The following is a 25,158-nucleotide window of genomic DNA, read 5'->3' as shown; positions in this document are numbered from 1 at the left end:
AAAAAAGACAAAAGGCATTACATAATGGTGAAGGGATCGATGCAACAAGAAGAGCTAACTATCCTAAATACATATGCGACCAATACAGGAGCACCCAGATTCATAAAGCAAGTTGTTAGAGACCTAAAAAGAGATTTAGACTCCCACACAATAATAGTGGGAGACTTTAACACCCGAATGTCAATATTAGACATAATGACGAGACAGAAAATTAACAAGGATATTCAGGATTTAAACTCAGCTCTGGATAGAGCAGACCATCTACAGAACTCTCCACCACAAAACAACAGAATATACATTCTTCTCAGCACCACATCACACTTATTCTAAATTAGACCACATAATTGGAAGTAAAACACTCCTCAGCAAGTGCAAAAGAATGGAAATCATAACAAACAGTCTCTCAGACCACAGTGCCATCAAATTAGAACTCAGGATTAAGAAACTCACTCAAAACCATACAACTACATGAAAACTGAACAACTTGCTCCTGAATGACTACTGGGTAAATAACAAAATTAAGGCAGAAATAAATAAGTTCTTTGAAGCCAATGAAAACAAAGACACAATGTACTAGAATCTCTGGGACACAGCTAAAGCAGTGTTTAGAGGGAAATGTATAGCACTAAATGCCCACAAGAGAAAGCAGAAAACATCTAAAATCGACACTCTAACATCACAATTAAAAGAACTAGAGAAGTAAGAGCAAACAAATTCAAAAGCTAGCAGAAGACAAGAAATAACTAAGAACAGAGCAGAACTGAAGGAGACAGAGACTTGAAAAACCCCTCAAAAACATCAATGAATCCAGGAGCTGGTTTTTTGAAAAGATTAACAAAATAGACAGACTGCTAGCCAGATTAATAAAGAAGAAAAGAGAGAAGAATAAAATAGACACAATAAAAAATGATAAAGGGGATATCACCCCGATCCCACAGAAATACAAACTACCATCAGAGAATACTATAAACACGCCTGCACAAATAAACTAGAAAATCTAGAAGAAATTGATAAATTCCTGGACACATACACCCTCCCAAGACTAAACCAGGATGATGTCAAATAAACTAGAAAATCTAGAAGAAATTGATAAATTCCTGGACACATACACCCTCCCAAGACTAAACCAAGAAGAAGTAGAATCCCCGAATAGACCAATAACAAGTTCTGAAATGGAGGCGGTAATTAATAACCTACCAACCAAAAAAGCCCAGGACCAGACGGATTCACAGTCGAATTCTACCAAAGGTACAAAGAGGAGCTGGTACCATTCCTTCTGAAACTATTCTATACAATAGAAAAAGAGGGACTCCTCACTAACACATTTTATGAGGCCAGCATCATCCTGATACCAAAATCTGGCAGAGACACAACAAGGCTGGTTCAACATATGCAAATCAATAAACGTAATCCATCACATAAACAGAACCAATGACAAAAACTACATGATTATCTCGATAGATGCAGAAAAGGCCTTCAATAAAATTCAACACCCCTTCATGCTAAAATCGCTCAATAAACTAGGTATTGATGGAATGTATCTCAAAATAATAAAAGCTATTTATGACAAAACCACAGCCAATATCATACTGCATAGGCAAAAGCTGGAAGCATTCCCTTCAAAAACCGGCACAAGAAAAGGATGCACTCTCTCACCACTCCTACTCAACATAGTACTGGGAGTTCTGGCCAGGGCAATCAGACAAAAGAAAGAAAGAAAGGGTATTCGAGTAGGAAGAGGGGAAGTAAAATTATTCCTGTTTGCAGGTGACATGACTGTGTATTTAGAAAACCTCATCGTCTCAGCCCCGAAAGTCCTTAAGCTGATAAGCAACTTCAGCAAAGTCTCAGGATACAAAATCAGTGTGCAAAAGACACAAACATTCCTATACACCAATAATAGGAAGCCAAATCATGAGTAAACTCCCATTCACAATTGCTACAAAGAGAATAAAATACCTAGGAATACAACTTATGAGGGATGTGAAGGACCTCTTCAAGGAGAACTACAAACCACTGCTCAAGGAAATAAGAGAGGACACAAACAAATGGAAAAACATCCCATGCTCATAGATAGGAAGAATCAATATTGTGAAAATGGCCATACTGCCCAAAGTAATTTATAGATTCCATGCTATTCCTATCAAGCTACCATTGACTTTCTTCACAGAATTGGAAAAAACTACTTTAAAGTTCACGTGGAACCAAAAAAGAGTCCGCACTGCCAACACAATCCTAAGCAAAAAGAACAAAGCTGGAGGCATCACACTACCCAACTTCAAACTATACTACAAGGCTACAGTAACCAAAACGCATGGTACTGGTACCAAAACAGATATATAGACCAATGAACAGAACAAAGGCCTCAGAAATAACACCACATACCTACAACCATCTAATCTTTGAGAAATCTGACAAAAACAAGCAATGGGGAAAGGATTCCCTATTTAATAAATGATGTTGGGAAAACTGGCTAGCCATATGCAGAAAACTGAAACTGGGCCCCTTCCTTACACATTATACAAAAATTAACTCAAGATGGATTAAAGATTTAAACCTAAGACCTAAAACCATAAAAACCCTAGAAGAAAACCTAGGCAGTACCATTCAGGACATAGGCGTGGGCAAAGACTTCATAAAACACCAAAAGCAATGGCAACAAAAGCCAGAATTGACAAATGGGATGTAATTAAACTAAAGAGCTTCTGCATAGCAAAAGAAACTATCATCAGAGTGAATAGGCAACCCACAGAATGGGAGAAAATGTTTGCAATCGATCAATCTGACAAAGGGCTAGTATCTAGAATCTACAAAGAACTTAAACAAATTTACAAGAAAAAAACAACCCCATCAAAAAATGGGTGAAGAATATGAAGAGACACTTTTCAAAAGAAGACATCTATGCGGCCAACAAACAAATGAAAAAAAACCTCATCATCACTGTTCATTAGAAAAATGCAAATCAAAACCACAATGAGATATCATCTCACACCAGTTAGAATGGCGATCATTTAAAAAGTCAGGATACAACAGATGCTGGAGAGGATGTGGAGAAATAGGAACGCTTTTACACTGTTTGTGGGAGTGTAAATTAGTTCAACCATTGTGGAAGACAGTGTGGTGAGTCCTCAAGGATCTAGAACTAGAAATATCATTTGACCCAGCCATCCCATTACTGGGTATATACCCAAAGGTTTATAAATCATTCTACTATAAAGACACATGCACACATATGTTTATTGCAGCATTATTCACAATAGCAAAGACTTGGAACCAACTCAAATGCCCATCAGTGATAGATTGGTTAAATATAATGTGGCACATAAACACCATGGAATACTATGCAACCAAAAAAAGGATGAGTTCATGTCCTTTGCAGGGACATGGATGAAACTGGAAACCATCATTCTCAGCAAACTAACACAAGAACAGCAAACCAAACACTGCATGTTCTCACTCATAAGTGGGAGTTGAACAATGAGAATATATGGGCACAGGGATGTGAACATCACACACCGCAGGGCCCCATGTGTGTGATGCTGGGGGTGGGGAGCTAGGGGAGGGATAGCATTAGGAGAAACACCTAATGTAGATGACGGGTTGATGGGTGCAGCAAACCACCACTGCACATGTATACCTATGCAACAAACCTGCATGTTCTGCACATGTATCCCAGAACCTAAAGTATAATTTTGAAAATTTTTTTAAAAAGAAATTCGGATTCCATGGCCCCAACCCAGATGCTCTGAGCCAGAAACTCTGGGGGTGGGGCCCAGTGAGTTGCATGTTAACTGACTCCAGTGACTCGCAGGGAGCTGGACTTGGGGGACCACTGCCCTAATCCACTGTCTCTCTCCTGACAACCTCCCAAGAGCTCCCTGGGTCGAGACACATGGTCCTGAGCAACAAGGTCAGTTCTGGAGCACGGAGTGGGCCTACTGGAGGAGTGCATCTGAGTGGGGGGGACCCACAGCAGGTGACAGCGAGAGGCCACTGGGCATAGAGAGGAAGGAAGGACGCCAGAGGCGGGGGCTCAGCAAACAATGTAGAGCGCATGGTGTCAATCGGCCTTCTCCAGAGAAACAGATCCAACAGGAGAGGGACCTGAAGGAGTTGGCTCACATGTTTGTGGGGTAGGAAGGCCACAATCCATAGGGCAGGCTGCTGAATGGAAACTCGGGCAGGAACAGATGCTGCAGTTTTGAGGCAGAATTCCTTCTCCTCCCAGAAACCTCCATCTGTGCCCTTGAGGCCCTCAAGTGACTGGACGCAGCCCAGATTACAAAGGGGCATCTCCTTTGCTGAGTCAGCTGACTGTGACTGTGACCACATCCACACAACGCCTTCGCAGCAGCAGCACCTACGTTCATGTTTGATAACTTCACTGAGTACGATGGCTTGGCTAAGTGGACACATAAAGCTACCCATCACACACAACAAAGACAGATTTCCCTTATGCAAAAGTTCTCCGGGGACCAGCATTAGATAAAACAGTTCAACTAAGATTGCAATTTCCAGGACACCCAAGTCCTTGGATACTGACTGTCAAGACCTCCACAAAGGCAGAAGTATGATGCTTCTTCATAAGGTCTCACCCCAGGAACACCTGGCTAGAAGCGCACATGAAATCAATCCATTTTGCTACCTGCCTTAGCTTGGGCTGCAGTAGAAAAAATCCAGGGGCTGGGTGGCTTAAACAACAGACATTTATTTCTCGCACTTCTGAAAGCTTGCCATACCTGACCAAGGTGCCCACTGACTGTTTCTGATGAGAACTCTCTCCTTGGCTTGCAGACAGCCACCTTTTCTCTGTGTCTTCACATGGCAGAGAGAGAGAGAGAGAGAGAGAGAGAGAGAGAATCTCTCTGGTGTCTCTTCATATAAGGGCACTAACCCCATCAGGGGGCTCCAGTCCCACAACCTATTCACCTCCTAAAGGCCCCATCTCCAAATCACATTATGCTGTGGATTTGAGCTCCTATGTATGAACCTGGGTTGGGGAAACACAGACATTCAGTCCACAGCAACACCTGCACTAGGAATTGAAGTCAGTATTTCTTGAGCAGCTATTAGACACTAAATTAGGCACTGGGGATATTCAGTGAATAAGGCAGAATCTCTGACTTGAAGGTCATTTGTCTAATTATTAGCTAAATCTAAGTTTGATATTTATTAATATATTTTATTTTTTATTAATATGCCTAATAGTTTAATTACATGAATCTCTCCCACCCCAAAAATAGTTGAATTACATTGGGGGAAATTCCCTTTCCTGAAATTCCTGGAAAAATCTGAGAAATAAAACAAATGCTCTTGCTACAAAGTTCAATTAGATAGCAAAACTGTCTGAAGATACAACGCGACCATGTGGCAGTTGAGAGGTGTGCGTGCTCAGCTGCAGGATGTGGCTAGGGCGTGGGATCTGCTGCCTCCCCCCCAGGCTTGAGATCAAGTTCAGGGATACAAAACACCAGCTCTGAAATATTTCCTGTCCTACTTACCGGCTCAACTGTCTGTGCAGAGTCTCCTAAAAAAAGGAGAGGATGCAGGGTCCGACTTTTCCCAAAAGCCACATCCCGTCTGTTTCTGAGGCAGGCAGCACAAAAGAAAAGAGGTCCCAACCCCGGGCTCTGAATTTTAAGGCACCGTAATCTTGACTTTGAGTAAAATGAGTGTCAGCCAATGTCCTTCGCTCTGGGTAACAGGAATAGCTTCTTCTCTACTTCCTGGCCTTGCTGCTGGAAGCGCAGTCCCTGGACAGACCCACAGTCAGCATCTCCTGGGAGCTTCTTGGAACTGCAGAATCCCAGCCCCAGCCCAGCTCAGCCCTGCTGAATCCACAGCTGTGCTGTAACAAGTTCAGCAGGTGACTGACTCCCACGCTCACCAAAGGTAAATACTAGCAGGTGGCTAAGATAAGGCTGGGATGGGAGAGGAGCAGGATCAGGTCTTTCTCAACACCCCCCTTTCTTTTTTAATATCTTAAACCATCAAGCCTAAAACAATCAGCCTAAAAGTGGTGGCCGGGCTGACAGAGGAGAGCCTCAGCAGATCAGGGCATCCTGATGCTCTCATGAGGTCCTCCACTAATATTTTCCATCACGCTTCATCTTCTTCCTGGGATCAGTTGAGCTGTTGCCTTCAAACATCTCTGAAGTCTATCAAACCATGGGCATTATTAAGTTAATCTAAGGTCTTGGTGTTTAATCGGCTAACAATCCTCTAACAGCCACTTCCACAGAGTTGTGCTGGTTTGGTTTCACCGCACATTCTGCACTTAGCCTCCTAGACCCAGACAGGGGTAAGAAATGAGCTCTCCACTCATCCTGGTGTTTGCACTGCACAGAAGAGGCCTCTCAACATACAGCAGATTCCACCTAAAACCCACCCCTAAAATCAGTGTGGTCAGCCAGAATTCTGTGTCCCCGATGAGGGTGGGGGAAGAGACAGAGAAAACAAGAGAGAAAAACAGAAATGGAGAGACAGGGACTAAAACAAAGACAAAGGCAAAAAGGTGGGGGGCAGAGAGACAGATACAGAATCAGAGAGACAGGGACAGAAGAAGAGAGAAATAGAATATAGAGACAAACACAAAGACAGAAGTACCAGGTAGGAAATATGACAGGCACAGATGAGGTGAAATCTCATCTGAGCAATGAAAGCAAAGCCTCAGCCCCATCAGCCACACACCCTGCTGGCCCTTGTGTCCCAGCAGATGAGGATGCACTGCTAGGATGACTGCCAGCGGCCCCGTGACCTGCAGTGACTGCCCATTACTGTGTCTGGCATGAGTCAGTGGCACAGCCACCTCCCCACTGGCTGCATCCACAATCTATCTGCAGAGTCAGTGCCTTGGTTTCTCCATCACACCAGAGCAGAAGAGACTGCTGACGCTGTGGCCAATGGATGGCCTGTGGCTATGACAGACAGCACCGACCACAGTGCAGTGGCTCTGGGTGGGAGAGGAGGGGGGCCTTCCTGAGGACGTGGCTCCTCCTTGGATCTTGATCATTCATCGCTTAGCTGTTAAACACTTAAATGTCCCTCCCTCGCTGTTTTATCCTGGGCTTTCCTTTGGCTCTAAGCTTTGGGGTTGAACCAAATGACAAGGGATCGTCTGGGGACCCACTTAGTCACTCTGACCAGCCCCAGGATCCTTCGCTAAGCTGCGTTCAGGAGGCTGGGGAACAGCCTGGGACTGCCGGTGCCCGCAGTGTGCCATGCAGGAACCGAGGGTTTGCAGATCAGAGTGGGTGACGAGCGCAGGCTGCGGCCCAGATGAGGGTGTCTGCCACTGACCTGTGGGCAAGGCGCGATGCTCTCTTGCTGTGGGGCCCAGGGAACATTCTCCCTCTGCTTCTCCCACCACAGCTCTCCCAAGCGGCCCTTTCACAGACGTCCTCCAAGGTACAGGGAACAACGCTTCGCACTCTGAGACCAACAGCTTCAGCTGACAGGTTCTCAGTACTGCAAAGGCAGTGATTTCCTTCCCTCACCTCAACATCTGGTCAGCTGGCCTCCCAGATGGACATGGGAGTCAGTTACCGGTGTAGGTGCTTGGCCCCATTATTCCTCTCACACCCCATGAGGTTCTTCTGCCACGCCAACTTCACTTACAAGCAAACTGGGACACAGAAAATTGAAGGAACCCACCTGACGTCACAGGGCCAAAGAAAGGCAGAGCCTGGCTTGGCCCAGACAGTCAGTGGCAGCCTTGACCTCTAAGCCAGAGTTTGAGACAGGAAGCCTCCCAGACCATGAATATCTCCTGGACCAGCCCTAACAGAGAAGACGGAGCATTTGAATTTTGCACAAAAACATGTTTCCACTCTATTTTTACAGAGGCTGCTGTGTGGCCTATATAGCATGAAGGGTACATATTTGAGGTCATCTAAAAAGGGAAAACTTGAAGGTTTGAGGTGATTCATGTGTGAAATCAATTAAGCTGGATGTGGTCATGTATTTATTTAGAAAAAGAAATTATAGCAAACTATATAAAATATATAGTATTTTAATATTTTTTCCCAAAATTGTGCTCCTGAAATGGTGGACATGAACCTTTCTGCCTGTTGTATAGAACTCAGAAATGCGTCATCGCCTCTGGCAACATACACCAAGTATTTATGGCATCTATGAAAATGTCTAACTAAAGAGTGCCAGTAGCCAGGTGTGGAGGCACACGCATATAATCCCAACACTATGGAAGACCGAGGCAAGAGCACTGCTTGAGCTCAGGAGCTCAAAACTATCCTGGGCAACATAGGGAGACTCCCATCTCTACAAAAATAGAAAAATTAGCTGCAGGTGGTGACATCCACCTGTAGTCTCAGCGACTCAGGAAGCTGAGGTGCGAAGATCACTTCAGCTGAGGAGGTTGAGGCTGCAGTGAGCCGTGATCGAACCACTGTACTGTGACAGAGCAAGACTGTCTCAGAAAAAAAAAAAAAAAAGAGTGCCAGTAGATAATGTATAGACTATGTATGTAAGCAGCATGCATGGATTGAAAAAATAAAGAATCATACCGGGATTACTGACAAACACTGACAAACACCAAAGTTAAAATGTTATACCCATATCAAAAATATCTATGAGTAAAAGACTTTGTAACAAGAATATTAAAATATTTGGATTATGTAGGCAAAGAAGAGGAAAACACTGGGCCTCGGGAGAAAGCAGCCTGCCCATTCCACTTTCCCCTGGGCCCTCCTCAGCTCCAGGCCACCTTGCCTCGTGTCTTTTTGGCCTCTACCCAAAGCCCGACCCCAGCTCTTTCTTTTTCTCCAGTTCTCCTCCTCCTCTGCCTACCTCTCTCCCGGCCCTGTGATGTATCTCCTACCTTCTCCTTTCCACACACTTGTTGAGCACTTGCTGTACTTTGAGATCAACTGTTATACTCAATACTTAGTTTAAAAATTGGGTCTATTGAACACTGAAAAGGAAGCTGCATTTTCCCCACATGTTCTTCCCTTTTCTTTTTTCTTATGCTTGTCTCCCTACCTGGATAACCTGTTTTACAAAACAAAAATCAACCCGTATTTCAAGATGAGGTAGGAAGCACAATTTGACTCCAGAGGTGGAGTTTGGACACCAGACCAAATTGAGGACTAGCTAAAACAAGGAAGAGGCAGATACACCTCTCCTAAGACACGCCCACCAGTGTGGATGTCAGTTTACCATTGCCATAGTAACATGCAGACGCCACTGCCCCTTTCCACGGCAACAACCTGGTGACCCAAATGTTACCACCCTTTTTCTAGAAATGTCTGCACAATCTGCCCCTTAGTTTGCATGTAATTTAAAGTGGGTATAAATACGGCTGCAGAAGGGCCTTTGAGCAGCTACTCTCAGCGCACCACCTGTGGGTAGCCCTGCTCTGCAGGTGCAGTCACGGAGCTGTAACTTGCTACCTTAATAAAGCTGTTTTCTTCTACCACCAGCTTACCCTTAAATTCTTTCCTAGCTGAAGCCAGGAACTCTCCTGGGTTAAGCCCCAAGTTGGGGCTCACCTGCCCTGCATCAAAGGTCCATGGTGACTTTTTCATTCCCTCCTCAGACCTCATCTCCCCTTCTTCCCTGCACAGAGCACAGAACTGGGACATGGCACACGTCATGGTCTGCTTCTCTGGTTGTCCATGTCCTTTCCTCTTGGAATCCAAAGTAGCCAGGGTGTTGCCTTGTGCTGAAGAAGCACAAAATAAATGCCTGCTGGCTTTCCTTCTGAGGGTCCCTTGTTATTGTTAGGGGAAGAACAGTTGCCTTGCCTGCGTTTTAGAATGAGTGGCATGAAGTGTGAGCAAGAGCCTGCTACTTAAGTGTGAAGTATCAGCTGTGGCTCACAGAGAATGTGTACATCTAAAATCCGGAGCTCATGCTGAAATCTGAAACAAAGGGCTCACATTCATGTGCTACACGATCCTCTCACCATTTTCATGGGGAGACTAGAGCATTTAAAATAATTGAAGGTAATCTTAAGTATTCTGTCCGAGGAGCCATATTTAACTCCTGATACAGGGACAAGTTTCAAACCCATATTCACAACTAAGGGAACGATTTTCTCACATCCACAGATGGGGACAGGGGAGATTCTGTACACAGAAGTAATATTCACTGTTGCTATTAGAGTTTTCTTAAATCATAGTGATTAAAATGCATGGTTATACTTCCTAATTTAATAACACCCTTGAGGAATAAAAGTGATGGGAATATAAACCGTGAGACTATAATGCATTATCTGCCTCCAGAATAAAACTTGCAACATTTTCCTAATGCCAGTGTGGCAGGTTTTCCATTTTTGCCCCTCCGTGAAACAAAGTTTTACCATCTGGGGACTGGGGACTTTTTTATACAATATGGCTTTGAGAATCTCTTTTTACAACAGTTATAGATGTACCATAATTATCTCCTTGTGAAAGAGAAGAGCAAACGCCTACAATTTCAGGTCAGGCATCACACAGGTCTATTTCAGCTGTCCATGGAGCCCTTACTAAACAGATACATCGGCATAGTCATTTTACAGGGCTGCCACAGAAGCACATTTCTCCGGCATGGCCATTCATTCCACTTAAGCAAAACCAATAATAGGACAAATTCGCAATTTGGCTGCAAAACAGTGGCCAACGGAATCTTATTATGGAAAGAAAGTATCTTGTTCTGGGAAAATGGGTAGATGGGGTCTATAAATCTGTAAGCAAGCGGACAGTCACTTAGTATCTTATTCCAAGACAACAGCAATTCTTGCCCTAATAGTGCAAAGATCAGTGTGCATTGCACAAACACAAGAATTGGGGCCAATATAAGACTGCTGAGATGTAGGTTACATGTAAATAAAAGATTCAATCATTTTTATTGCTGGCTCCAGAGTCTAGTTACATCAGAGTTTAATAGTGGAATTAATGTAACCATGAACTAAATTTCTCATTTTAAAATATTTTACTATAGCAACATTAATAAAATTACAAATAAAATGTACTTAGAATCTCAGGACTTTGACAAATCAAGTTGCATTTATTTGTCCATTATTACTTCTAGTCTCTGTTATTAAAATATCTAACTTTTGCTTAAAGAACGGTGCAGTTAAGAAGTACTTGATATTTCATATCCATATAGAATGTTTAGAATGTTTTAACCTTACTGTTTTACCCTGACGATGTTTAGGCTCTATTTATCAATAAAATATTTTTCTCAGAATTATAGCAAGATTAAATGCCATTAAAGCAACTTGATCATTTGATTAATTACCAAGACTGCGTAAGTGAACTGTTTTCAGTTTTTCCTTCTCATTGGGACCAATTCTCGTCCACGTAAATTTCACAGTAGAAATTTGATTCATTGATTTTTTTGATCCCTATCAAATTTTACCAATCACCATGTCTGCCCCTGAGCATTTTCTGAAATGACCATTATTTCTTCCCAGGCTAATGTTCTTATGTGAAGTTTTAACTACTCTCAGTTTTATTTTAGATTTGTTATTTCCACCAAGTCTAGTTTGTTAAAATAATGCACCCAACAAACATCATTGTGGCTAAAATGGCAGAGTCAAATACCCTGCTCTCTTTATATATACATCATATAATAAAACTTTCCTTTTGTTTTTCACAGAGTTGATTGTAGATGACTAAGATGTACCTTACAGCCCTAACTAAGAAGATAGAGCACTGTCTGCTTAGATGCAACATAGATTGTTCCTCCAGCTTTTTTCGTTGATGCTTTGAGGCCCATCTCCTCTTCCTCTTTCAAAACAACTCAGGTGAGGCCAGTCAGGGTTAGACTTCTACGAACCCCCAGCAGGGGGAAATAAGACCAATGAGTCATACTTTTCTGAAAGTTACTTATGGACAGGTGTCGCCTCTGGGCTGATTCAACTTGGAGAGGAATATTCCAGCAAGAGTTATCGAGAGAGAGAGAGAATGTTTCCTAAGAAAAGTGAGAGTCCTATTTCTAAAAAAGTAAAAGAATGGTTCCCAACTTGAGCGCCCGTCAGAGATGACGAAGCGTGGAAATACTGCCCATATCGTCTTCCTGGAAGTTCCTTACTTTGCTTTCCACATTTAGGGCTTGGTATAAGTAGGTCCACTTTTCTTTCTTCCAGATGGCTATATAATTGTCCCAGCATCATCATGAAAATGTCCATTCTTCCCCCACTGCTCTGAGATGCCACCTTTGCCATAAAACAGCTGTCCTTCGGTGTGCGTCTGTTTCTGAGCTCTGTGTTCTGCCCCATTTGTCTGTTTACTCTTTTCTTGCACCAAAGGGCACTCTAATTTCCTGTGGCGTTACAGAAAGCCTTCCCATGTGGTAGAGCAAGCCCTGCCACCTTCCACATCTTCAAAGTGACTTGGTTATTCTCAGTTCTTTGTGTTAGTACATACCAGTTTCACTGATTTAAGACATAGTTCTTTCAAACAGCCTTATCCCTGTTAGACAGAATGAGCTTTACTGCATGTGTTTATTTAAGCTCTGCTAAATACCTACATGACGACCTTTTCTTGTGTCAAATGTTCATAATCCATCATCCACCGCCCAGCACCATGGGTGCACAGGTGGAGATATGGGACAACAGGCCATGGGCTTTAGAATCAGGCCAATCCTAGCTTTGTCCAGTACCAGATATGTACCTCTGGGTATTTAACCTCTCTGCTCAGTTCCTCATTGTAAATGCCGCTTTTCATACCAACTGCCCATAGTGTTTTGGGAGGATTTTAAAAAATATAGGTGAAGCTTGTTGCATAATGCCTGGCACACAATAAGGTTCCAACTTTTAAAAATGAAAGCTACTATTATTTCATGGTGAATTTTTCACTTTCTCCTTTCCCAAGATTAAGTCAGTGAGAAATCACAGGTGTTTCATCTTGCATCTCTGGGCACTTTTCTGAACCAAACACCTAAAGATTCATGTATTTCTTATAGCCATTTCACTAACTCAATCATGTGACTGTATGTCAAGCAGTAAACACACATTTTCCCGAGGAGCACCTCTCAGAGTTCATTTTTATCATCACCAGGAGGCCAGAAGGTAAAGTGAGGGGGTTGGCACAGACCAGCTGTCCAGGCTGAGGCAGGAGAAAGAGGCTGATGACCTGTGTGCCCCACCCCACGTGACTCTAAAACCTGACAAATCCCCAGTGTTTACACATTTCTCAGGGCATGCACTCATCTCTGCACATCATTTTCAGGAACAAACTGACACCCACAACGTCCTGCACAGCTGCAGTGATGGGTGTGTGAGCAAGCATCCTGCATCCCTGCTGGGGCTTGCATGTTGTGCTGGTGGCAGGGGACCTGACATGGTCTGTGGCTGCACCTTTAACCTGCTTTGCCCGCAGCCCAGCCTTTTCTGCTAAGCTCTTCCCTGGGAGCCTGGTGGACCTCCATGGCTGCAGAGGGCCAAGGAGAGCCGCCATTCAGCTGCTCTTGAACATGCCTTTCATTTCCCCATAGCAGCCCTCATTTCTTTGGGTGTCCTACGCACCCCCCTCCTTTCTTGCCTTTTGTTTAATTCCCAGAGCGGTAACTAGTGAGCCTGCCTCGCAGCCCCAGGGGCTTTTGCAGCTCGAGAGGTACCTGGCAGTGACCTGGCTCATATTCCCCATAGCTCACAGGAACCTGGGGTTATTCCTTGCAGCCACAGAAGACCACAATACTCCCTAGCCTGCAGGTAAATGCCATGATATTCCACACAAAGGTTCACAGGTGCCTGAAACCATCCAATGTGTTAAAGGCACAACCTCTTTCCATTACAAGCATCGGAAAATAGTTTCCATAGATTTTCCCATGAGAACATTTTGTTTCTGAAGAAGTTATGATCATTAGACTTAGGTGGATGTTCATGAAAATAAGAGACAACTATGAAGTTACATATAAAAGTCAACTTTCCAAAGGATGGTCAGATCTCTGACCTAATTTTGAATCAGACAAGATTTTGCATCTGGAGTTTACTTGAAATAGAAAACATGTCCTTTTTTCCTACACTAGTGGTAGGTATGCTTTCTTGTAACTCAAACTTATTTTCTTTGCCAACTGCATGATTAAGAGTTTGCACCTGTTACTTTTCTTGAATTGATTCAGTTCAACGAGCCCTGCCTCGTGATTTTTTCTTTGTAGTCAAGATACCCCAGCGCAATAATTCCTCTTGCTTTGCAAACAAAAAGCTTTCTCTGACAAAGGAGTATGATTAGTAAATGCTTTCTTTTCATGTGTCTGACAACTGCATTTCAACACACACAGTATTAAGATGGTCAGTCCCCGCAAAAAGCTAGTATTTCTACTGGGTATAATCTGTGAACGTTTATGACACACAGAACTTACATGATGTTAGCATATTTAATCCTTGAGAATTATTTCCCCTTCACCCACTGTTGATTCCTAAAGACATTAAGTGGAGCAGAGCAAGGCAGCACCTGAAGCTGGTGTAATAAGCGCTCCTTAAGGCCCAGGTGGAGTGATTGGGGTGTGTGGTAGAGGAGGCAGGGCTTAGGAGTGGCTGGAAACTGGTTTGTTATTGTATTAGTTCGTTTTCACATTGCTATAAAGAATTACGTGAGACTGGCTGGGTAATTTATGAAGAAAAGAGGTGTAATTAACTCACAGTTCTGCAGGTTTAACAGGAAGCATGACTGGGAGGCCTCCCAGAATATGAAGGGGAGGCAAGGACCTTCTTCACATCGTGGTCAGGGCGAGAAAGCGAGGTGGGGGGTTAAGTGCCACACGCTTTTAAACCATCCAATCTCGTGAGAACTCACTCACTATCACGAGAACAGCATGGGGGAAACTGGCCCCATGATCCAATCACCTCCCATCAGAACCTTCCCCAGACATATGGGGATTACAATTTGAAATGAGATTTGTGTGAGGACACAAATCCAAACCATATCAGTTTTTTTTAACGCTGTATCCATTTAATGCTTGACCTGATTTTGAGGATAGAGGCTGGTCAGTTCCCTTCCTGAGCACACCCCAACCAATTCCCTTATCAGGCTCTCATCGTCAATGTCCACTATATACCAGCCTTAATAGCTCTGGGGCCAGGTACCAGACAACTAGGATATGACCACAGAATTATTCAAATTAGCCAATCCACAGGGAGGCTGCGAGACCTAGCTAGCCTCCCTCCACACCCAGCTCACCATTAATAGGCTGCCCCTGCAATGCCAGCTTGCTGTCACCCTGTCCCCAGGAGCAACCCCCAAGTGGCCCTATCTGGCAGCCTTCCCTTATTTAGAGCTGTAAGTAACCAAGAGTTCTGCCCATCATCCATCTGAATGCCAGGATGTTGTGGGCATGAAAAAGAATCTTTAATCCTACAGGTCAGTGGTTGAGTGTGACATTTCTGAGCCTGAGTGGGTGCGAGGGCTGCACAAACAGGAGTGGGTGCCCTGAGGCATGAGGGGTGGGGGCTCTGGCATAGTGCGGAGGGTCTTCTTGTGCCTGAGCCTCTCATCACCATCTGTCAGAGCCCAGGAGAGGAAGCGAGGCGTCTGCAGGGGAGGGGTGATGGGAGATGGGATGGGACGCCCCGAGGAGGAGAGAGATTCAGGATGATGGGAGTCAGGTGGGCATGGGAGCGCCAAGCATCCAAAGGAGAAAACAAGAATGAACTTGTGGTGCTGTATTGGAACTGAAGATATAGGGGTGAATTCATGCTTTTCAATATCTGCGGATATATTAAGCTGGTGCAAAAGTAACTGCGGTTTTCGCCATTAAAAGTAATGTCAAAACCGCAATTACTTTTGCACCAACCTAATAGAAAGGATATAAGTGAACGTGTAGCGTACGTATGAGGGGGAATACTTAACATTCCTGACGCTGTTCTTGGAGAGGAACTGAGGCAGTGACACCTCAGTAGAAAAGAGCATGCCTGGCACCCAGATCTTTGTTTCCAAATACTCTCCACTAGAAGGCAGGCACACTCTTTGAAGAAAGGCTGATTCCAGGGCTGTGGCAGGGAAAGTACAGGATGAGTCTGAACCACCTTATTCCAGAAAGGAAGTGTCCGGAGGGTGGTGGGGGACATATCAGAGAACACAGAAGCCAGCTCACCAGGGCTTCTGCCAGCCAGACCTGAGAAAATTTGAGCACAGAAATAAATAATAATGGTAACTGATTACAACCCAATGAGAAAAAAAGAAAACCATGATTCCACACTGATAGAAACAAGTATGTTGAAAGTTTGCTGATGAATAGGAGAGTTACCTAGTTTCAAAGTACCTCCCACAAAATAATTATCACAAAGGTGGGAAAAGTAACTTCAGAGAAGCTGCCAGATACCATTGTCATCCAGCGGCTGCAGGGAACAGTTTGGTAAGGGGACAAATTGAAATCCTATGGTCCTGATAGGACACAGTGAGAATACAGCACCCCTTCTGCAATATTTCTGACAAAGATGCTGTATTAGTCTGTTCTCATGTTGCTCTGAAGAAATACCTGAGACTGGGTAATTTATAAAGAAAAGAGGTTTAATTGACTCACCGTTCTGCATGGCTGGGGAGGTCTCCGGAAACTTACCTTCATGGTGGAAGGGGAAGCAAACATGTCGTTCTTCACACGTCAGCAGCAAGGAGTGTGCAGAACGAAGTCGGGGAGAAGCCCCTTATAAAACCATCAGATCTCATGAGAACTCACTATCGTGAGAATAGCATGGAGGTAACCGCCCCTATGGTTCAATTGCCTCCCTCCAGGCCCCTCCCACGACACGTGGGGATTATGGAAACTACAATTCATTATGAGATTTGGGTGGGGACACAGCCAAACAATATCAAATACGTAACATGAGACAAGCTCATATTGAGGGACATTCTATTAAATAACTGACCTGTGACATTCAAAAGTGTCAAGGTTGTAATAGTCAGCAAGCCTGGGGAGCCACTCCAGAATGAAGGGAGGAGAGCCACGGGCCAACCAAACACAGCACCTGATCCTGAACTGGACCTTCTGCTATGAGGTCATTATTGGGACAACTCGGGAAACGTGAATGGGGGCGTCTAAGTATGAGATCATCAGAATCAGTTGTGTTGATTTCCTGATTTGTAGTGGCTGTGATTATGTTATTAGGAGACTATCCTTGTTTGTAGCAAATATACATTAAAGTACTGAGAGGTGATGGTGCAACCTGTTAGCAATTTACTTGCAAATGATTCAGTCATTTAAAAAAGAAAAAGAGTTATTTGAACTGCACTTGTAACAGTTGTGTAAGTTTGAGGGTGCTTCAAAAGAAAAATACTAAACATAAATATCAAACTGAACCCCTTGATTTAAAAAATATATATATTGTCTTGTCATTTAGGAACCTGGAGAAAGACATTTTTAAGTGTATCCCAAAGTAGATTTACCTGTTGTTTTCGAATTGCTAATGTTTGGAAAGCTCTGACCACCTAAATACTACTAGGGTAAACTATTTTCCCCTAAGATCCTTTGCTCCGTGTCCTGGTCCACTTCCCTTTCTCACACCCTTAATTATAGGAGGCCAACAGCACACAAATGTTACTTCTGCTCAGATTCCCACCATGACCTCCCACCTGTTATCCCTGCCTTCATGTTCTCCTGCTCCAGTCCATCCTTTTCCATCTGTGTGGAAACCACGTGTCCAACCAATGACAATTCACTTTGGCCAGATGGAGGTGGAGTAGTTTAGAAACAAAATTTTTGTTTATATTCTGATTTATATCTTCCTATTGTTTGAATGTATTACCTCTGTATATGAAAACAAAGCAAAACATTTAAAAACTTCCTATCATGTAAAGAATCAAATCCAACTCTATCTGGACATGCTGTTCCCTTCTCAGCACGGCCCAAGCTGTGTCAGGTTTATCTTCCCTGGGCTGTGACCACAGCAAGCCCCTCTCCATGTCCTTTACATGGGGGACACTTGCGCAACCCTGGGCTCTTGTGAAATGGGAGAACTCTGTGAAGAAACTGGCAGCCCTAAAGAACAGGCTTCCTAATACTCATATTTGGAGGTCCCAGTACCAAACGCAGTGCAAGGTCCAATTACTCCAGTGTAGCCATCAACTGACAAGTGGGTCCCCTCGGCAGACCTCCTGCTGCGTTTCTGAGGGCTTCAGTCTTAAATAAGAGCAGACAGCAGAGGCTCCAACAGGCAAGCCTGAGAGCAAGGCAAATAGACTGACAAAGACAGCCTGAATTCCACAAAACAAAGGGCATGGGAAGATGTGAAAACCTTTATTTTTTTATGTTAACTTTTTACCTTGAAACAATTTCAGGTTTATTTAACAGTTGCAAAAAATATAACAAAGCTTTCTCATATGCCCTTCATTCAGACTTGCCAAATGTTGACGTCACATTTTGATATTAAAGTCAGGAAATGAACACTGACATGCTATAATCTACAGGCCCTCTTGACATTTCACCTGTGGTTCCATTAGTGCCATCTTCTGATCCAGGGTCCCATCTGAGATCACGTGTTGCTTTCATCTGCCCTCTCCAGTCGAGGAGACATTGCCTTTTACCACCCCGATACTTTTAAAGGGGAATGTAGACTACAAGTGCAAAGATAAGTGCAGAGTTTCCTTCAACCTGTATTTGTCTGATGTTTCCCCATGTATCATCCTTGTTACACATTTTTGATAAAATGCCACAAAATGATAAGGTGTCTTTCTCATGGCATGATCAGGAGGCAACATCACCCACTGCTGACGCCGCTAAGCACTGGTTAAGGTGCTGTCCTAGGCTCCTTCACTGTGAACTTCCTATTTTTTCCTTTGTAAACTAATATTATTTTGGGGCAAAATCTTTGAGACTATGTCAATATCTCCTTTCTCATCATACTTTTACCCACATATTTTAGTATCTACTGAAGATTCTTGCCTAAGACTATTATTACTACTATGGCTTTGCCAAATGGTTAAGATAAAAACTTTATTGAAAACTGAAATCAATAACCTAGAGATGTGTGCAGAACTTGGCAAACTACAGCCTGAAGGCCAAATTCAGCTGCTGTTTTATAAATAAAGTCCTTTTGGAACACAACCATGCCCATTTGTGTCCCATCTATAGCTGACTTCACACTACAATGGCACAGTTGAGGAGTTGCAGCAGACACCATATGGCCCACAAAGCCTCAATTATTATCTGGTCCTGGGCAGAAAAAGTTTGCCAACACCTGCCTTAGAGAAAATATCACATTTATAAAACAGACACAAATGCTTTAGAAGGAATTAGAAAACAGAGTTCTTACAAAGTAAAACCCTGACCATCAAAATAAAAAATAAAATACAAAAATGATACAATATTCCATAAAGCAGAACAAAAGACTAAAAGACGGAAGAACAGATGGAAAAGATAAGGCATTTGAGAGAATTAATCCAGAAAGAATCACAGTTCATTAACAAAACTGAAAGAAGCAAAGAAAGTACTGTCAGATTTTTTAAAAATCCAAGACTTAAGTACACAAGTTCACAGATTAAAATGACCCATAATGAACGCAAAAACCTATTCCAAGGCACATCATCTTGAGATTTTAAGATACCAGGAGAGAAGAGTAAATCCTAGAAGCTTCCAGCAACCAGAGAAAGAGAGAAGACCACATAGAGAGGAAGAAAAGGCAAAGTGGCATGAGACACAGCAACAATGATAACACCTGACTTCAAAGTTCCCAGTGGAAACATTTTTCTTCCTACAGTTTGGTACCCAATTAAACTATCCATCAGACATTTTTCAGAAATTCATAGATTCAAAATGTATCTTCCGGTCATCTTTCTTAGAAAGCCGCAGGAGAATGTGTACCACTGAAAAAAAGGATATGAACCAGGAAAGAGGAAGACAGGATTCCATAAAATGGAGGATGCATGCAGGGAACCCCAGAATGACAGCTGCCCAGCAAGGCTGGAGAACAGGCAGTTCACAGCAAAGAGATGGAATTCCAGGGCTGAAGTGTCCTGGGAGAAACAAAAAGTGGAATTCATAATCTGATATGTTTAAATATATGTAGAAATACAGAGGCAAATATGAGACAGATTTGAAAGCTGAATATTAATATCTCAGACATGTGTAAGTTACGTTGGGACAGGGGTATCTGCTGGCATCTTTCGGTTGTGTGTGGCATGCACATCTGTTTTCATGAGACTCTTAAAAGCACCAAGGCTTTATGAGCACTGCCTCCTCCGCCTCACCCTTCCCCACTGCTGCCCAGTAAACCTCCCTTCCAGGGTGAACTCAGATGTCACCTGAGATGTAAGGGACTCCCAGAATCATCGGAGTCCAAATTGCTCCCTGCTTCCTTTGTGCTCCCATAGCTGCTGGTATATCCCTATAACAGTTTCCATTGATTCGACAAGTCATTATTGAGTATCGATTATGGAGCACCTGGCATGCTCCTAGGTGCTGGGGATGAAGCAGTGAACCAGAGTCGTCATTGTCCCTTCTCACAGGACTAGCAGTCTGGCAGGGAAGGCAGGCGCTCACGTCCACAGAGCTCCACTCTGCCATCCCTGGAGGTCCTGGCTTCCCGCCTCCATCCAAACATCATTAAACAGGAGGTAGAGAACAGGGCTCCTTCTCTGGTTCTACTATGTTTCCAGTACTGTCAGGACACCTAGTCCCTCACAATTTAACCCAGGGGGCTCAGGGGGCCTCCAGCATTTTCTCGTAGTTGTATTCCGACGCAGTTCTGTAAGTGGCACTCGGCATCCCTGGCCTCTCCTGACTCCTGGTCCTCATCTGGGCTCAGTGCTCAGGCCAGTGGCTCCTCCCTCCCCTGATGCTCACTTAGCTGGGGCAGACACTCCACATTCCCTCACTGGTGACACCATGAAATAACACAGCCCAGTGCTCACAACATCTGACCGCATTTCAGACTCCTCTCTTCCCCAGGACTTTGGCCCAAGGTCATGGAGAACAGGAGTGCAGAGGACGGTGTCAGCAGCAGAAATCCTTTTTACTCTCACGTTTTTTGGGGCAAGAACATAATATCTGTTCCCCATCTTCACTTGATTGCTGTCTTCAGGCTCTTTATTCTATACTCTCACACGCTCACCATCATACACACACCTCCAGAGAGAAAGTGGCCGGGTCACTAAACAGGAGAAGAATGAAACACAGAGAGGGGCCATGTGCTCATGCACGCCTGAGGAGAAGGAACATGGCGGGATGTCGAAAACCACCTTGGAGGGGAACTTTCAAGTGGGAATAAAAATATAATCAAAGCAACCAACGCAATCTAAAACAAACGTAGAACCAAATGCCCTAAAATAACATAGGCTTAGATACTTATCACCCCTATTTGAATCCTGATCATCTGTCAATTTTCTTAAAATATTTCCGCAGAGGAAGTTTCGGTAACTCATCTGTCTCCATCCCCACTCACACAGAGCTGGTGTCCCCACTGGACTTGTACCGTGCCTTGCTCTTTTAAGCTATAACTTCCTTACGATCTCGGATACATCTTTCCTTGTGAATGAGGCCACTGGTCTATTTCACTTTATTAAATACCAATATGGCTGCTGACTGTCATGAATGTAGCACTTTCTAATTCTAGTGAATACAACGAAGTTTATATTAATATTTACGTATATTTTCTCATTTGAGTTTCTTACCAATAAAGAAAAAGAAAAACCGTTATAAGAACATACCCCTACACACACACACACACCACACACACACACACACACACACACAGTGATCACATGATCATTTGCTTAAGCAGAAGTTCTTAGATTTTAATGCAGGGCGGAAGAGAAGTAAATACCTTTTTTTCTTTTTATATGAAGTTTCACTGTTATTTTTATTTTTAAAATTTAACTGAATCTTTCAAACATTAACTTAAAAATGACCCATAAATCGTAATTTCTAATGTGAGATGAAAGGCATCACACAGCACTCTGCAGATTTGCTTTATTTTAACTTTCAACACGAAGAACAAAGCCAGTCAAAAATAAACAACTAGATAACAACAATAAATTGCCACCTACTGCTAATATTCAGTCCCAAACCAACGGTTGATTTTTGCGATACTAAGGTAAAGGACCAGGTTGACAATAAGGTATTCTTCGGTCTCTCTGATCCACACCAGCTCCACGTGCACTCTTCCTTCCGCATCGACGTAGTCCACGCTGTATGTCTGTCCCAAGAAGCTAGGGCCATCAGCGGGTGTGGCAGGCGATCTCATGCACACCGGGGAACTGAAACACCAAAAGGGTTTCCCATGTTCATCCAAAAGAGTTACGTCCATCATGGAACAACTCTGCAAAATAAACACAGATTGACAAGGATAAAAAGGTCAATCAGACCTGATTTTCACAGAAAATCGTGACTCTGTAAAACTGACTAGAAATGCTGCATGTGGCATCAAAATCCAGAATACTGTCATTGGTTTTCCATGGCCTACTTCATAACCTAGACAATACTTGGGCTTGTGTCTCATCACTTAATATTCATTCTCAAATATACACAGGAGCACTCACAGGGCTCAGTTTAGGACTTACTTAGCACTAGGAGCTCAGAGAAATGTGTCACAGATATTGTCCCTGTCTTCATGGAACTTAAAGTACAGAGGCTACAGATGTGACACAAATCACACCAACAACCAGTCAGTGCTTCCGAGCGTGAGGCGGCATCACTCTGAAAAGCAGTGTGGCTGTGTGCCCGGGTCTTCACTGCCACCACTAGGCGGTCCCCTCCCCTCTTCTGAGAAGCCTCCTGCTTCTCCGAGGCTCTGAACTTCAGCTCGGCACCCCTGCTCCATGCGCATCTCCGACATGTGCCAGCCTCCTGTCTGCCCACTCTCATTTCCAGGACTCTGGTGCCAGTCCTGCTGCCTGCCTCTCCCTCTCACTCTCTCCCAAGTCTTCCAAGTCTCACTGTCATCCCAAGTGATCCCAACATCCGTGGGGACCCTGGTGGAGCCTCAGTATCCTGGACTCTCAACTCCTGAGCTGTTCGACTCTATGACCTCCTCCTCGACTTGACCTCAGTTACTCACTCCCACAGTCACATCGCTGACACATCACTTCCCAGAAGTGGTCCACTACCACTGTCAACGCTTCAGGCACCCTGTCTTCTAACTGCCACCTTCGTCTTCCAGCTGACTCACCAGACGATTTCCACTACAACTGTACTTCAGATTCATCCAGTGTTTTCACCCTGCAAGCCACGACCTATTAATGCATCCTGAATTACACTTAGCAGGACACAACTGTTTGTCAAAATAAAATGAAACAAGATGAAAGAGAACAGAGTCAGCATGCATTGCACAGAGTAAGCATAAACGTCATTTCATGAACGCTGTTTTCATTGCACATGAATGTGTGGTTTGTATATGCCCATAACGCAGTGGATATGTAAAAAGGCCTGAAGAGCACTGCCCATGGACCTAGCCCACCCGCCGGCCAGCCCTTCCTTCTCCCGCTTCTTCCTTTCCACTTTAGATTTCACTGGCCTTCGCTGGAATAACACTCTTGCCAATGCACATACCTCCCTCGTTCCCCTTGTATCACAACTGAGGACCAGGTCCAGCAAAACCCCAGCCCTGGAGGAGCCCAGTTATTTTCTATCTGTCTGGACCTGAGCACCAAGCACAGCGGGAGGGCTGCATACAGAGCTGCTGGGTGCCCATGTAGCCGCACCATCCTCAGCGTAGCCTGAGGGTCCCACCCTGGCTCTCTGGGTGGCTCCTTCTCCGCCTCATGGAACAATGCCTCATCTCCTCCCTCAGCCCTCCACATCCTGCTAGGAGGGTGCTCTCTGCAGAGGACCTTGGCCTTCACAGAGAGGGGAGAAGGATGTTTTCCTCAACTTCCCACCGCAGATCCACAGCCCAGCTCCTCTGCACCCACCACTCCTCGCATGTGTTTCTCACCTGCTCCTCCCGGGTGTGGCCCCGTAACCTCCTGCTGCAGCACAGCCCATCTCGCAAAGGCACGACGTCCCTCTCTCAAGTGACTACTTCTGTCCTCCCATCAGCCTTCAGCCTTCAACACATTCAAGTAACTCCCATCTTAGAGAGACAGAGAGAGAGAAACAGCCTCCCTGGGCCCCATAGACGCCTGTTCTTTGCTGGCTTCCCAGACAGCCCTCTCCAAAGAGCTGTCTCCGCTGGATTTGTCCATTAATACCCATTCACTCCTCAAACCACTCTGGCCTGGTATCCTTTCTCCATCATCTGACCGAACATCTCTTGATAAGGCCACTAGATCTAGTGACCATCTCTCAGTCTGCCTCTCAGCAGTGTTTAGTTTTTCAAGAAAACATGAAGAGTAATTCCACCTCCCCAAATGCATCCAGAACCCACAAGCCCTGTAGCTCTCTACCCACTCCCATTGCTGAGGTTTCTACAGCTTGGTCCTAGGCCCTATTTTCACCCTGTGGAATCTCTCCCCATAAGTGGAACTCATCTACATCCACATCCTAAGCTATCACCAACGTGCCTGTGATTCCCAAAAGTTTATCTCCAGCCGAACTTCTTTTCCAAGTTCAAGACCTAAATATTCAAGTGCATACTCAACTTCTGGATCTTTCAAGGGACCCTCAAGTCCAGCAGGACTACATCCAAACTCAGGACCCTCCCAGCAAAGCTCTCCTGGTGCTCCTCATCCCAGGGATTGGTGAAACCATCATCAGTCATCTGGCTGTGCACGCCTGAAATGTGGGCGTCACTCTAGGGGCCTCCCTCCTAGCCCTGACGCGCCAACCCTCACCCAGTCCTGTTAGTTCTTACCTCTCTTTCCAACAGCTTTACTTCTGTCCGTCTCCATTGCCACTGCCCTAATCCAAGTGCTATGGTCTGAATGTCTGTGCCCCTCAAACCCCGTGTCTTAAAATCTGATCACCAATGTGACTGTTTTCAGGAGGCGGGGCCTCTGGGAGGTGATTAGGTCACGGGAGCAGAGCTCTCATCAATAGGACTGAGGTCCTTACACAAGAGGCCCACAGAGCTGTCTCGCTGCTTCCCCCAGGTGAGGACACTGCTATGAATAGGACTGAGGTCCTTACACAAGAGGCCCACAGAGCTGTCTCGCTCCCCAGGTGAGGACACTGCTATGAATAGGACTGAGGTCCTTACACAAGAGGCCCACAGAGCTGTCTCGCTGCTTCCCCCAGGTGAGGACACTGCTATGAATAGGACTGAGGTCCTTACACAAGAGGCCCACAGAGCTGTCTCGCTCCTTCCCCCAGGTGAGGACACCGCTAGAAGGTACCTCCAGGTCTCGC

The 25,158-nt window shown here is 44.4% G+C and overlaps 1 protein-coding gene across 2 annotated transcripts in view; it reads right to left on the bottom strand.

Annotated features, from left to right (window-relative positions):
- Positions 1-21,713: 21,713 nt before the first annotated feature.
- The window catches only part of FBXO15 (F-box protein 15), a 77,843-nt gene continuing 74,398 nt past the window's right edge, over positions 21,714-25,158 (bottom strand). For both annotated transcript variants that reach the window (XM_011975896.1, XM_011975897.1), the window contains exon 10: positions 21,714-22,192. In XM_011975896.1, the coding sequence (XP_011831286.1) occupies positions 21,923-22,192 (270 nt within the window). In that variant the 3' untranslated portion in view covers positions 21,714-21,922. The remainder of the gene's footprint in view (positions 22,193-25,158) is intronic.

This window comes from Mandrillus leucophaeus, unplaced genomic scaffold (assembly GCF_000951045.1).
Source record: "Mandrillus leucophaeus isolate KB7577 unplaced genomic scaffold, Mleu.le_1.0 Scaffold16, whole genome shotgun sequence".
In the NCBI taxonomy this organism is placed as follows: domain Eukaryota; kingdom Metazoa; phylum Chordata; class Mammalia; order Primates; family Cercopithecidae; genus Mandrillus; species Mandrillus leucophaeus.
Note: the sequence above shows the minus strand (reverse complement) of the source record. Positions and strands in the feature narration are given on the sequence as shown.